The sequence below is a fragment of the Pygocentrus nattereri genome, chromosome 15 (assembly GCF_015220715.1).
Source record: "Pygocentrus nattereri isolate fPygNat1 chromosome 15, fPygNat1.pri, whole genome shotgun sequence".
In the NCBI taxonomy this organism is placed as follows: domain Eukaryota; kingdom Metazoa; phylum Chordata; class Actinopteri; order Characiformes; family Serrasalmidae; genus Pygocentrus; species Pygocentrus nattereri.
This window is the reverse complement of record NC_051225.1, coordinates 10,710,258-10,724,528: the sequence shown is the minus strand read 5'-3', so window position 1 is coordinate 10,724,528 and position 14,271 is coordinate 10,710,258. Positions and strand designations below refer to the sequence as shown.

General features: G+C 40.3%; 1 protein-coding gene across 8 annotated transcripts in view; it reads right to left on the bottom strand.

The window, feature by feature from the left end:
- The window catches only part of neo1a (neogenin 1a), a 242,931-nt gene that overhangs the window by 3,375 nt on the left and 225,285 nt on the right, over positions 1-14,271 (bottom strand). For 3 of the 8 annotated variants that reach the window (XM_017709799.2, XM_017709794.2, XM_017709796.2), the window contains exons 17-28: positions 12,551-12,783; positions 10,333-10,471; positions 9,289-9,396; positions 8,963-9,157; positions 7,318-7,350; positions 6,783-6,836; positions 5,760-5,889; positions 5,411-5,646; positions 3,992-4,084; positions 3,061-3,219; positions 1,170-1,421; positions 338-462 (exon numbers count right to left, since the gene is read on the bottom strand). In XM_017709799.2, the coding sequence (XP_017565288.2) occupies positions 338-462; positions 1,170-1,421; positions 3,061-3,219; positions 3,992-4,084; positions 5,411-5,646; positions 5,760-5,889; positions 6,783-6,836; positions 7,318-7,350; positions 8,963-9,157; positions 9,289-9,396; positions 10,333-10,471; positions 12,551-12,783 (1,757 nt within the window). The remainder of the gene's footprint in view (positions 1-337; positions 463-1,169; positions 1,422-3,060; positions 3,220-3,991; positions 4,085-5,410; positions 5,647-5,759; positions 5,890-6,782; positions 6,837-7,317; positions 7,351-8,962; positions 9,158-9,288; positions 9,397-10,332; positions 10,472-12,550; positions 12,784-14,271) is intronic. The other 5 variants (XM_017709797.2, XM_017709800.2, XM_017709801.2 and 2 more) reach the window with 4 other exon arrangements.

The window sequence follows — 14,271 nt, the reverse complement described above, 5'->3', positions numbered from 1 at the left end:
ACTAGGGGTGATGGCACACTTATTAACACTGTCCAAGCCTGACACGTTAGACAGTGGACGTAATGTAAGATAGCATAGCTAACTGTATTTTGCTAGCTAGCCTGTTTTGGTTGTTATTTATTGTATTTCAGAGGTTAAAAGAGCAGACTAGAGGAATTTGGGAGCAGGATCGTTAGCCCCAAAGTTGTCCCCAAACCATTTTCTTGTTACGAGATCACACCTGACTACACAAGCCTGGAGATCAGGTAGAAAAATGCTGGATTATTCCTTTAATGGCTCAGTGAAATGGCTGATATGAGACTAAGCTGATATGAAGCAGGCTGGCAGTGATACTCACGCCCTCGATATCTTCATGTATCTTGCCGCTCTCTGACACATCCGGAGCATTGGGCACTATGACAGGCATGGGCGTCCTCGTCCTACCCAGTGTCCCGATGGAGGCAGTCTTAACTGCGTGAGGACCTGAAAACACCCCACACATTCCTGAATTAAGCACTTATCACAATCCAAGTTTAAAGCAATAGATCCACATTTACACTATACCCCTTACCCCAGTCAACTCAAGCCTTTCTGGCTCTGTACAGAAATACTGAAGTCCAGGAAATGCGTCATTTATAAAATGAACAAAAGACATTCAGGCTTTAAGATGGTTTTAACTATGCAGTATATTTTTTTGGCCCCGTTCATCTGTTATTAACATCCATCTTGGGTGAACTGATCACAAGTGGTGATATACAGATGCTTGGACCTGGCATTTCTATGGATTCTGAATGAGTCTCCTGTGACCATTCTGACCTCATGACTGGAAGAAGGTTGCTGCACACATTTATTATGTCATCAGTCTCTTGCTGCGTTTGTTGTCAGTCAAAAACATCTGGATTGCATGGACTACAAACGCATCTCTGCCATGATGACACAACTGATTAAGGCAGTCGGTCAATATGGTCAAGGATGCACTGGGTGGCTTTAGCGTTCACACTATGCTACGTTCTTATGCATGCCTCTGATGATGGTTCGATTGATTTGATTACAACAGGATAACAAGACACATTGGAACACCATTCAAACCTGAATTAGCGCTGTCCACATAGGACCAGATCACCAAAAGCGCATCAGCCAGCTATCCTTTTTATTTGCAGTGCTGGCTGAACTACAGTGAACCACCGTACCTGTCTGGGAGAGCAGGGGGGTGCTGGGCAGAGCTGCTCCCTCATACGGGGCAGCGTGTGGTGGGATGGCCGGCACGGCAAAGCTCTTCAGAGGGTGTGTGGGACGGACGTGAGCGGTCGGCGGGTTGTAGCCAGAATCATCTTCTGCCGCTGAGCTGTGGTAGCTGACGTCCGTCTCCGAGTGGTCAGTGGCACAGGACTGCTGGGCTGAGGCAGGGAGCAGGTCAGTGCTGGGAGTGTTTCTCACCGACTCTGTAATCACACACTCGCTGAGGTTACTACACACATCAGCTGGGAAAGGTGCGGAGTCAGGACCTGCGTGTGATGATGTGCTTTCTGGCTCTCGACTACAGCGTGACTATAATGATGTAAGGTTTGCTTTAGGCAGCAGGTTGAAGGAAATGGAGTGAAAGTGTTGAGAAAGGAAAGATACTGTTTGATATCAAAACTGCATCGAAAGCAGCTAAAGGTCTTAAGGCTGATTTATACTTCTGCGAGATGTTTTGGGGTTACAACAACATCGATACAATAAAGAAATCTTTCTATTGCTTCCAGTTTCAACTGTTTCAGTTTATTCTTTCTCCACTTCATCGCAAAGAGAGATTCTTCTGAGGGCTGATGGAGAGACGTTTAGGGCAGGGAGTCAAACTCAACCACAAAAAGAGCCATAATAAACAATCTCAGTGAATCTGTGAGCCAGCTGTGTTATTAGTTCATTTTCACACATCATTTTGCTATTATTCATTAAAATATGCCAAAACTGCAACAGGAAAATAGGCATTAAATACTTATTCAAACATACTTCTAAAAAAAACAAAAAAAAAACTGTTTTCATGGGACTAGGGGGAGACTAGTGACTTCCTATTCCTCCCATGATACTAAAAACTATTTCAGAAGCTCCACCCACACACCCATACCCCCACCCCCACCCACAAACACCCACATCCACCCACCCACAGAGCATCTGATACCTTTCGCAAGTTTAACTGGCCACAACTTTTGGAATTTTGTCAGTCCCATTCTGACTGACTACCATCCATCTGAACTTTGCAGCTACTGAGCCTTTCAGTGCAAAATTTAGTTGCAGGGATGAAAAATGTTGTGAAGTTTACGGTCCTCGCTTTTAAAAAGTCCACAAACAAAATGCTAAAGTGCCAGCGAGTGACTTTTAAAGGGAGCTTAAATGTTCATTAAGATATTTTTGTCTTTTTTCTACTCAGGAATTTCCTTTAATTCTGAAAAGCAGAATACATTTTCAAAAAGTATGAAAACGACCCGTATCTAGTACATTTCTCTACAGCCAACAGGTTTTTAGCAGCAGGAGGGCAGCATTACAGCTACCAAGTACTGACTGTTTGGTAAGTGGATCAGCTCACTGACTGACATTACTGACATTATGAATGTACATAAGGTGCTGTTACAAAGTCCCATATCAAGAGTTGAAAAAACAGAACAGCAGTGGTGACATATTCTGTCCCATGTTAAGAAAACAAATGCATTTGTGTGTCCAAAATATTAACCATGTACAAATGACATTTATGCAAGAGTTCCATAGAAGCCCATTCATTTCCTATTCTTTCTAGAGCGCCCTCTAGTGTATGACCAACCCAGAATACGCTGAGTGTCAGTTCTCTACGCCACAAATCTCTGTTTAAAAAAACAGGCTGATGATTCATTTTCTAACATTGTTATATAACGTCTGAGCGGCTTCGCAGACGCAGAAGTATAATTTAGCCCTAAGAGTCTCCTGTAAGCCCCTCTTCTTCTGAACCCACTGAAGCCACATTGTGCAGAAGGAGGGGACAGGATGGTCCTGCAGGATTCTAGCAGGCTGTCCATCCAGGTACGCTGCAGGTTCTTTTCTGGGCTCCACGGCTGCAGGCACGCTCACCTGAGGACTCGGCCCTGTCTAGATGAGAGATGGGGGTGTTGAGGGCCCGCGAGCTGCTCGGGTGGTGCAGATAGCTGCGGGTCGGGGAGGCCAGGCTGCCCAGGTGATAATGGTGGTGATGGTTATCAAGGGAATGGATGGGGTGAGCACTAATCACAGCTGCGAATGGACACAGATAACAGAGAGGCCACGTTTTCACACACGCACACGAAATTTCAGCAATGAGAGCATGAAAAGCAGTGTTCATATACTATAACAGCACATGCACAGAAAGAGCAACACTGAACAAAACCGAAAGGCAAGCAGCTGTGCTTGAGTTTAAAGCCATGGTTCAGCCGAAAGGTCAAATTTTCCCCTTTAGCACAAACGTAGTCGATCAGCCAAGATGTGTTTGGAATCGGACATTGGCTTCTATCTGATGTCTTGCTGGTGTTGAGCAGATGAGGATGGGTTTCCGTTCTGAGTCTTGGTTCCTTCTCAAGGTTTCTTCCTCTTGCTGTTAGGGAGTTCTTCCTTGCCACTGTCGCCACTGGCGACGCTCATGGGGGCTCAGACCTGGATTTTTCTGTAAAGCTGCTTTGTGACACCACCTGCTGTAAAAAGTGCTCTATAAATAAACTTTGACTTCTCCCTTTAGTTTTGCACTGGAGCTAAAGCTGACGATATCTAAAGCTAAGTATGCAAACTTCGGACACTTAAAATATCTTGGCTGATCGATTACATTTGGGGTAAGAGGAAGGTTTTTGGCTAAACTATCAGTTTAATAACACCAACAGTACTGCATATGCAACTAAACTATGAGCTAATACTTAATTCAGCACTGACTCAGAATCAGCCCTAAAATAATGAAAAGTGTTAAAAATAAGGTTGGCTAGCAGGTTTTCTCCTTCGCTGAGGGCGTCTATCTGGAGGAAGGACTAGGTGCACTTACGCTGAGGAGGCTGAACATCAAAGGGCATCATCATTTTAGGTCTCATTCCTCGACGCCCTGCCAGTGTAGACATGCTGTCCTCTGACTCATGGCCTGCAAATCAGAGAGTGACCAGCCTATGAAATTGAGCCAGGCTCACCCAGATTGTGGGCTTCACGACAGGCTGCACGCTGCAGCTACATTAACCGCAGCAAGTGAGGTGCTATTTTTCTCCAGCAGAGGGCGCTCATCCACCACAGGAGAGTTTTACAGCCAGTAAGTTGGCTGGAAGGAGATGTTTGCAAAAATTAAGCAAATCTACATACAGACGTAGTTAGGGCTGCACAGTTAAGCATATTTTACCTGTGATCTCAAATTTTTTAGCTTCCTCAATGAATTAAATGATCTACTGCAATATAAGTGAAGAGCTGAAGTGTTTCTGGCAAAAAAAAGAAAAATCTACATAAAGCAATGATGCTTTGTCTGCACAAAGAAATGTTTTGTTTCTATTGTAGTGGTGTATTTATTTAGATTCTAAGTTTATTTGGATTAAAAGACATACTTGATTCAAAAAGGTATTTAAAGAAATTAAAGGAAAAGACTTAAAGGAATAAATATATATAAAATAAATGTATTTTATTCCTAGACTGGTTTTGATTGTTTTGTCTTCTTTTATCTTTATGTTTTGCTTATTTTCTAGTGACTTTTTTGTAAAAAAGTGTTACATGAATAACTATATAATATAATAATTCAAGGGCACACAACACCCCTATGTTATACCCCATATTATTCTTGTATTTTTTCCCTCTTATGATGTTTGTGGGTTTATGTATCAAAAATGACCTTTTTATAACCTCTCTTTACTCTTAAAATCAAACAGGTTGGTTTTGTAACTGTGCCCTTATAACTGGTATCTGTAAATGAGCTCTGTTCTGATTCTGCGTCCTGCATTGTGCCTCGTTCAAAAAGCAGCGTTGGCCGAAACACTCCTTATGACTCCAGAGTGAATGGGTGGGGCTAAACTGCTGAAGGCTGAATGAGTGGATATATGGAAATGCGACTGTTTCCATGACGCCACAAAAACAGTGAATGCAAACTGGGCTGTTTTTGCAGCTTAGAGTCCATATATATTACACATGGTCATTTTGAAATGAATACATACTGCATCAAACTGGTTTCAAAAGATGGAAAATTTTGTTATGATGTTAAGATTTGATGATATTTCATGTTATGATTATCACATTAGCCATTTTCGTGCAGCCCTAGAAGAAGTAACTGGTTCTTCATTTGTGTTGTGGGAACACAATAATTCAATACAACAACATCCAAACAAGCAATAAAGCACATTTATGCACATTTTCACAGACAGAAACCGAATGATGGAAGCAGTGAATGAAGCAGGATTGCCAGACTGAAGCAGAGCTGAAGTGAAGGTCTCACCACGGTAGGAATTGCGTCTCTGAAGCATTGGATCCATGGAGCCGTCCACTGGAGTGATGTCCTGGGAGGTGCGTGGGATAGGGGTGTCTGTCATGACCGGATTAGGCTCGGGGGATTTATCGATGGGTTTCAGCTCCAAGCGTTCGTGGTGGATCCAAAGATCTGGTGGTTTTAGATCTTTGGCGTTTCCTTTGTATTTGTGCGAGCCATTGGTGGACTTGCATGCTGCACGTTTCCTAAAAGGGAGATAACGAAGGTAGGTCACTAAAACGCTCAAGAGTTTAAATGGGCTGGGGTGGACATGCATCAGTCTAGTACCTCCATGCAGCCTTGACCTCTAGATTCTTACTTTTTCTGCTGGGAGGTGGTGCGGCGTGTGCACAGGAAGGCTCCCACCACAACAACAATGATGGTGAAGGCCCCCACGGACACGATGATGACGATGACGAGGATATGATTATCACCACCACCTGGTTTAACTTTAACATACACAATAACTGCTGTTAACACATGAATATATTTGACTTATTATACAGTATAATATCTAAAGCTTTCAACAGAGTTAAATGCACTATTCTATATACATTTATAAATATATAATTCAATGTATAATTGTACACTAATAGGTGGGGCATATTTGTGGGTGGGGGAGAACCATCTAGGTCTTCTTGAAGTCCTAGATACGTCACTGGATGTGAACATGAGCTGTCAGTTGTTAGAAATGAAAAGCAGCTCAGTATCAGGACTTCATTAAAGGGTCACTGTGAAACTGCTACATAAAAGGTAAATTATATGTGTTGGTGCCTTCAAAAAAACTGGGAATCACTTTTGCAAGTTTCAAATGTCATGTTTAATCTAGAACAGCTGAAAATGTTCCTGTGCATTTCCTCTAGGTTAATTAACATATAAACCGAATTCCACAGGGGCACTAACTGAAAATAGCATTATATTATAGAGGTGTTTTTGTGGAGGTTTAACATTATTGGCCTGATCTGAGGCTCTAATTTTCACAGTTCACCACTGATAAAATGATGATGCTGCGGCTCAACTTCAAAGGATTCAAATGATTTATGAAACACTGTAAAAATGTGGCCAGAATGATGAGCAGAGCTGCAGATGATTCTATAAAAACTAAAGCTAATATTGAATTAACATCTAGAATGCCTCATACTCAAAAAAATGTTTGAAACACTAAATTTATATCTGCATTTTACAAGCTATTACTGCATAGAATAACGATTACAGAGTGACTCCACCTTTTTCAAGAATCCTTCAAATGGGTAAAGCCTACTAAACACAACATGCCTGATCATTTATTAACTTAGTGAGTTGCACCGTGTGTTATCTTCAGAGTTCACAAAAAATACATTACCAATGCCAGGGTCCAGCACAGGGGAGCGGCCTGATTTTCCTGGTATACTAGACGCTGTTTAGAGAGAAGACAACAGCAAAGATGAGAACGATGCCTAACAGCAAAGATGATAATGTGCCACAAAAGTGACCAGCAGAAGTTTAACACACACTTCATTTAACAGCATAACAAGAAGTTCGTTTTACTGCATGATGCCTTACAGCATCTTACAGCAGCCTGTACTAGTTTATTCTCATAGTTTATTCACTAGTTTATTCTCATATATAAGCACAAGATCAGAATGACCCAAAAGTGGCCCCTGATGGATGCTGCAGTGTTTCTAGCACTTCTCACATGTGTCTCTTGCTGATAATCTACTGTAGAAAACTTTTAAGGGTCATTAAGCGAGCTAATCAGCCAGCTTCCACTTAAGCATCCAGCACCTGGCTGTATCTGTCAAGGGTCACCAGCAGCGTGATTCAAAGAGCAGTAACAACGAGCAGCACGCGCCAATTCAGGGAAACATTAGAGAGATAAGGAAGGAAAGAGCAATTACCTTGGTCATTAGCCATTTTGTCAGAAGATTCAGCTAGAGGGGCCAGAGGGGACAGAGCGGAGGAGAAAGAACACAGACGGGTTAGCCGGAGCGCCGTGAAGCAAGAGCAAGAAGCAGGTGAGTGAGTATCAGTGACCAGAGAGATGAGGATATGAGCAAAGGGTGAACTAAAGACTAAGTGCATAAGTGCATCTATAAGCGTTCATTTGACCACATTCATCCTTGTACTAACACTGTAGCAAAGCTGGGGAACCGAAAGAAAGCAGGCTTTAAAGGAACCGTTTGGTGAGAAATCGGAGTTTCAAAATGTTTCTTTTACCTTAAATGTAGTTGATTAGTCTGGTTGATTGTAGTTGATTAGTTGGTATCTGAAGTTTGGTTCTTGCACTGAAGCTATGAGGCTAATGCTAAATAATGAAATCTCTGTGCAACAGATACAAGTACAGACAAAGTTCAGGCTTCAAGACGTGCCATGTGATGCACTTTTGCCAATTTTTATTATGCCTGCCAAATGATTTAAATAACTGCGATTAATCACTTTATTTGGTGTAGTTAATCGTGATTAATTGCTTTTGCGACATTTGCTGAGATCTGACCCTAAAGAAAGATTTTTTCCATTGAAAAGTAGTTTTATTACAGCTATGAGTGATTTTTACTTTTCTACATCATCTCAACAGACCAACTGCCCTTTACTTTGTGTGAAAGTTTTATGATAAATGGACAAATAGAAAATATCAAAAAAAAAAATCTCTTGGTTGGACCCCCTTTTGCCTTCAGAACTGCCTTAATTCTTCGTGGCATATGTTCAACAAGGTGTTGGAAACATTCACCCCCCAGAGATTTTGGTTGGTTCTTTGAGTTACTGTTGCCTTTATATGATCTCAAACCAGTCTGCCCATTCTCCTCTGACCTCTCACATCAACAAGGCATTTTTCGTCCGCACAACTGCTGCTCCCTGGATATTTTCTCTTTTTCGGACCGTTCTCTGTAAACCCTAGAGATGGTTGTGCATGAAAATCCCAGTAGATCAGCAGTTTCTGAAATACTCAGACCAGCCCGTCTGGCACCAACAACCACGCCACGTTCAAAGTCATTTAAATCACCTTTCTTCCCCCATTCTGATGCTCTGTCTGCACTTCAGCAAGTTGTCTTAACCACCTCTACATGCCTAAATCATTTGAGTTGTGGCCATGTGATTGGCTGATTAGCTATTTATGTTAACAAGAAATTGAACAGGTACTGGATTTCAGGCTGGACTACAAAGATGGTCAAAGGGTCAAACTAGGAAAATGTGTTAATGATGGTGTTCGTAATTTCATACATTAATTATCAACTTTGACTCCAATAGCGATTACAGTGTATGTACAGTATTAGAAATCATAAGCAAGCCTACTGGATCTTACCTAACAACTCGCAGCAGTTTAAGACAAATGTGTGATGACTTGTCCATGCAATTAGCAAAATGCTAACTGGTGAGCATAAGCTTTCATTACTCGTCAGCTACATTCGCCTCACAGCTCCAGTGCAAAATTAAAGAAGCACTGACTGCTCGAGTACAGGGTCAGTGTGTAGATGTGATTCCTGCTAAACTATTCCTTTTATGGGACACTGATATCAGTGAGAAAGTTTGTCCTAATGCAGATACCTTTAGGAGTGCGGAAGTGGACTGCTTCCGACATGGGGCCCATGCCCTTGGAATTGCGAGCCTGAATCTTGAAGTAGTATGTCGTGTCAAGGGTCAGGTCCTGGATCTGGTGGGTGAGCCGGTTCCCAACCACCGGCTCAATGACCCAGTCGTGAACTTCAGCATTCACATCTGTGCTGTAGTAGATAATGTAGCCTGGAATAATGAGAAGAACACAATGGGAACAACACTTCCCTGCTGGATGGCCTGGTGGTAATTGTTGCTGATAGCAGAACAACGTGTCTGCAACGTTAATGTAGAACAATCCATTAACACGGACGCTTTACCTGTAATTTTGCCATTGGCTTCTGAGGGAGGCTGCCAGTTCACTATGATGGTGCGTGGCCGTCCCTCTTTACTGACCACAGTCACGTCCTTTGGCGCAGAACTGGGTGCTGAGTGTAAAAAAAAAAGGGATTAATGATGAAGAACCATGAGGAAGTCTGAAAACTACATACAGTTCTATGCAGCAGTTTTGTTTTGTTGATTTTCTGAATAAAATGACTGTTCATTTGCTAAATTCTAAATATTATGGGGGAAAAAAAATAAATAAAATGTACCATTTGTAAATGTTATGGAACATTTTATATTGTATGCTTTTTTTCCTAAAATATGACAAAAAATTATTTAACTGTAGACTCTGTAGAGAATGTGTTAAATTATAAAATAAAAAAGGAAAATCAATAAAATGTGCAATTTATATGCGTCAAGTTAAACTTTACATATTTCTGGTTACTACACTTCACATATTAAAGACTAAGCAGGTCATTCCTTAGGAAAACATCACGTGTAAGTATTTATGTAAATATGGGTGATAGTATTTGTGCCACTGAAATACTAAAACCCACACAAAAAATGCTTGTGAAAGTTTGCTTCCTCAAACTTTTCAGTTGTTTAAACAGGTTGTGGACAAAAAGAGTTTCATTATGTGCTTTTAATAGTTAAAAGAAGGGAAAAGGCAAAGCATTAGGCAAAACCTGCTCTTCATACCAACAAAGACACTTTAATGAATGTGAAGCTGACTGTGGCTGAATGCACTCAGTATCAATATCAGTAAAAATGAACACAGATTTCACCCGCACCAATGTTCTTAAAATAACTGGGAAAATTCAAATATCAAAAGAAGGAAACGTGTCCCCAATCTTTTGATGTGCAGTGTAATATTTTACTGTATGATCGTAAACAACACAGATCCGTTACTATGTACTACAATTGCTAGATACATCTGCAGGCATAAATATTCAGAGGACATTTCTGTACATAATGCTGGATGCAGGTGTTCTTTGCCTTTGACGGCTGGATGTGTGTGGGCATAAATGCGTTTGCCTTACTTGCTTCAAATGTTGTCCCATGAGCGGTCATGCTCCAAGTGCTGCTCTTCCTGCCTTTAGTCACCATGACTGAGAACTCATACAGAGTGTTGGGCTTCAGACCAGTCACCATGTGGCTGAGGGTGGTGGTGTTGGCCATCTGAAGGTAAACAGATGAGTCAAACTTTCTCGTATCACAGTACAAAGAAAGGGAATCATAGTTTCTAAGCTCAGTGGTTTCCAGACCTGCTCCTGAAAAATCCTGCCTCGTGCATTTTGGTGTTTTTCCTGCTCCAACACACTTGCACGCTAGCAAGTCTTCCCTGACCTGTCGTGCATGTGTTAGAGCAGGAAATCGGCAGTGAGGTGAGAAAATACACTGTGCTCCAAAAGTTTAGATGTGCCTGAGTCTTGGGTAACACTGTCCTATTAAAGCTCCTCATTTGTATTACAGTTCTACCCAGACCGCTTTGCCACACCATCACATCACAGTTGTTGCAAACCTTTTGAAAATACTGTTTATGTGAATTGCAGGAAGCCAGCACGGCTGATTTTGATAATCGATCAATAAACACTTTAGAAAAGTCATGCATGAACTAAATTAGTGGCCTTTGGCCCCCCAGTGGGCCATGGTGTTCCTACTAGGGGCCATTAGCAATTTCTCAATTTTAAAATGATCAATTTTAACTGCAAAAATATGTTACATATATGTATGATCTAATATATGTAATTTTAAATATGAACATTTATATCAAGCTCCTGCCAAATGCTAGTTGATTCATTTTTATTAGTAATTATTTTTATTTTCAGTGCAAATCAATGCAAAATATTTCACTTTTCAATCGTATGTAACTCATACATCATAGACAAATAGTTAAAAGGGTCTTTCAAAATGAAAGATTACGAGGCTGCGCCACCAGTGAAGTGACCAGCATAATATCTCAGACTGAGAAAACCCCTGAAACGAAAGGAAACCCAGCAGTGAATATGTAGCGCTGGGTTTCACATGTGTGAGAACTGAAAATGAGTAACTACCGTTCTGTGCTGTTCACTCAAGAGATATTAAATGACGCTTTGAAACTCAATAACTTACACCATCATCCAGAGACTAAACAGTGAATATGTATCTAAACCTACTGATTTGAGACAGAACTCATCTGCAGCTCTCCTCTCTTCAGCCTGACATAGAGGAGGCATATGATAACATAAATCCAGCTTTTAGCATTATATTAGGAGATTCTCTCTGTAATATAGTTCAGAATATTAGTGCACATGTAAAACTTTACTAATTCCAGAACCTGAGATTTTTTGTTCTGAATGGGGAGAAGCGTTTTTTTGAGAATAACGATTTTAAGAACTTACTGCCTTTATTATACAATGGAAACAGACATATTTGGATATTTTAGTTAGATTCTACAGGAATCAAGATTTTCAGCGACATACGCCAAGCATGGGTGGATTTGTGAACCTTTGGAAAATACAGTTACACACTGATGGACAAGCATTGAGAAAACACGCTGAAATAACCACATTCCGGTTGAGTTTTGTCATAGAGGAAATCTAAAATGTGCAGAACGATGCCTGAGGAATCTTGTGTTGACGATGAATTGGTTAGATAACTCTATGGATGTTTTTAGATAACACTTTATAATAACAGGCCTAATGATAATATCTGAATTATTAAACATTTACTCAGTGACACACAAATAATCACTCATTATTGTGAATTGTAGAAATGAACTATTAATGACAGTTTTTTAATTATGATTATTATTTGATACTCATGAGTCAAAAATAATAGAACTTGAAATTCTGAGGGTTTACTTAGCTGTATAAAAACATTTCAGTGCTTAGTTGGCCATAAACCATTAATATATACTTCTTTAAACACTAACACTCCTTAAATAGATCTTATGACTTTATGTCTATATAAACTATATTGTATTACTTAATAAACTTGATTGTAATATATCTATAAAAAACCTTCACAGTACATTCACTATGTGTCTGTCACTAAGTAACAAATTAGTAATTCAAATCAAGCACTTTGTAATGCATAAGTAACAATCATAATGTTACATTACATGATGATTAGGTTATTATTCATAGGGGCTTGATAACAAAGTGTTACCCACTATTTCAGTACAATCTCTGATTTTAGGGCTAGACAAGGACTCGTAGCCACCCCTCTATCCCAACTTTGTTAGAAGTAGAAAAACACTGATTCCATGGACTCTACCTTGAACTTGGTGTTAGCTGGTATGTTGGTCTTCCAGCGCACTGTGTAGTAACGAGCATCTGTGATCTTCTGGTTCTTGAGCAGTGAGTGGTCAGCCCACGTGACCTTGATGGTGTCATGGCTAAGAACTGAGGCCTGAACGCCCACTGGAGGCATCATGGGAATAGGGTCTGGTACTGGAGTATATGGAGGATGGAAAAGTTCGTACAAATCAACATCAGGGTCTATGGGGTCTGCAGGCAGTTAACACGATGTCCCATGGCAAAATAAAACGGGAGGGGTGGGGAGAAAATGGATAAAATGCAAAAATCATCACAACAGAGGAAGGGGAAGAAGGAAAGGGGGTTGGGAGAAAAAGGGTTCACAATGAAGGGAAATAACCATGTTAATGAGTTAAAATGGGGGCACAGGGAGGCAACATGGAGGCAGGATTGGGAGGAAAAGAGAGAGAAAGAATATTCTATTAGAACATCAAGAGACAGTCACATAAATATTAAGATTATAAGACTACATCTCTACTGATACTACTTCTACAAGTCCAAGAGCTGTTCAGTAAATTAGCTTAGTTCACTAACAACTAGATTAAAAGTGTGGAACAAAGAAGGAACAGACATACAATAAGACAAAAAACACACATGGTGGCTCCTGAAGGAATAATCTGGCAGAAAATATGATGTAGCAGAGGAGCCAAGGCATGTTTGGTGTGTGAACTTTGCTTCTGTAGTTTTAAAATTGAGCTATGAGGCTAATACAGATCATTTATAATGTAAGATTAAAATCCAGTGTAATGAAAATAAGTGACACGGTCAATAGTTGTCATGTTACGCTTTAATGAGCAGACTTTTTTTTTTCGGCTAAACCTACAAAAAAGTTGACCCTTGCCTGTGTAGCAGGGTGGCTAAACATGCTGTGTTTAGGTTTTGTTCTCTCTCGTCATAAAAATCTCATTAGCAATGTCATTCTCTCTTCATCTGAGGCCGACCAGAGGAGGATGAGTTAATCTCTTGAGCCTTGGTTCCTCTCTAGGTTTCATCCTCTTGCTCTTAGATAGTTATTCCTTGCCACTGTTGCCTCTGGCTTGCTCACGGAGGGCTTTTTTATTTTATTATATATATATATATATATATATATATATATATATATATATATATATATATATATATATATATATATATATTTATGTGTGTAAAGCTGCTTTGAGACAACAACAGCTGTAAAAAGCGCTATACAAATAAATGTTGTTATTGTTGTTTGGGCTGGTGAGGAAGATGTTACACTGTGGAAAAGTTTAGCTAGCTGACATGGAACCGAAACCCCCCCCAAAAAAAACAAAAAACCCTCGACTTGCTGTGTGAATCCTCATTGGCGACAAGTCGTGCAAACTGCGATGCAGGTTAAGTTCTAGTGTTTATGTTTGCTGTATTCCAGGTAATTGTGGATGAACTACCTGATGATCAAGTTGTTCAAACACAGCAGAACAAATCCAAATGTCTGTACACAAAGAACCTCCAGATTTACAAAAAGCAGAAATTTGCTGTAACATGACTTTGTAAGAATGTAAGCACACAGAGGAGTCTGCTTATTTATAAATATGACTGTGTGATTGGGGCTGTCCTTGTCTTCTACACAAGGTTATTTTCGGGTCAGTGAATGATGTGGAAATATGTTGTTTTGCTAAAGTAACACTGAGAACAGAGAAATATCTTTTCGAACCTCAGCTA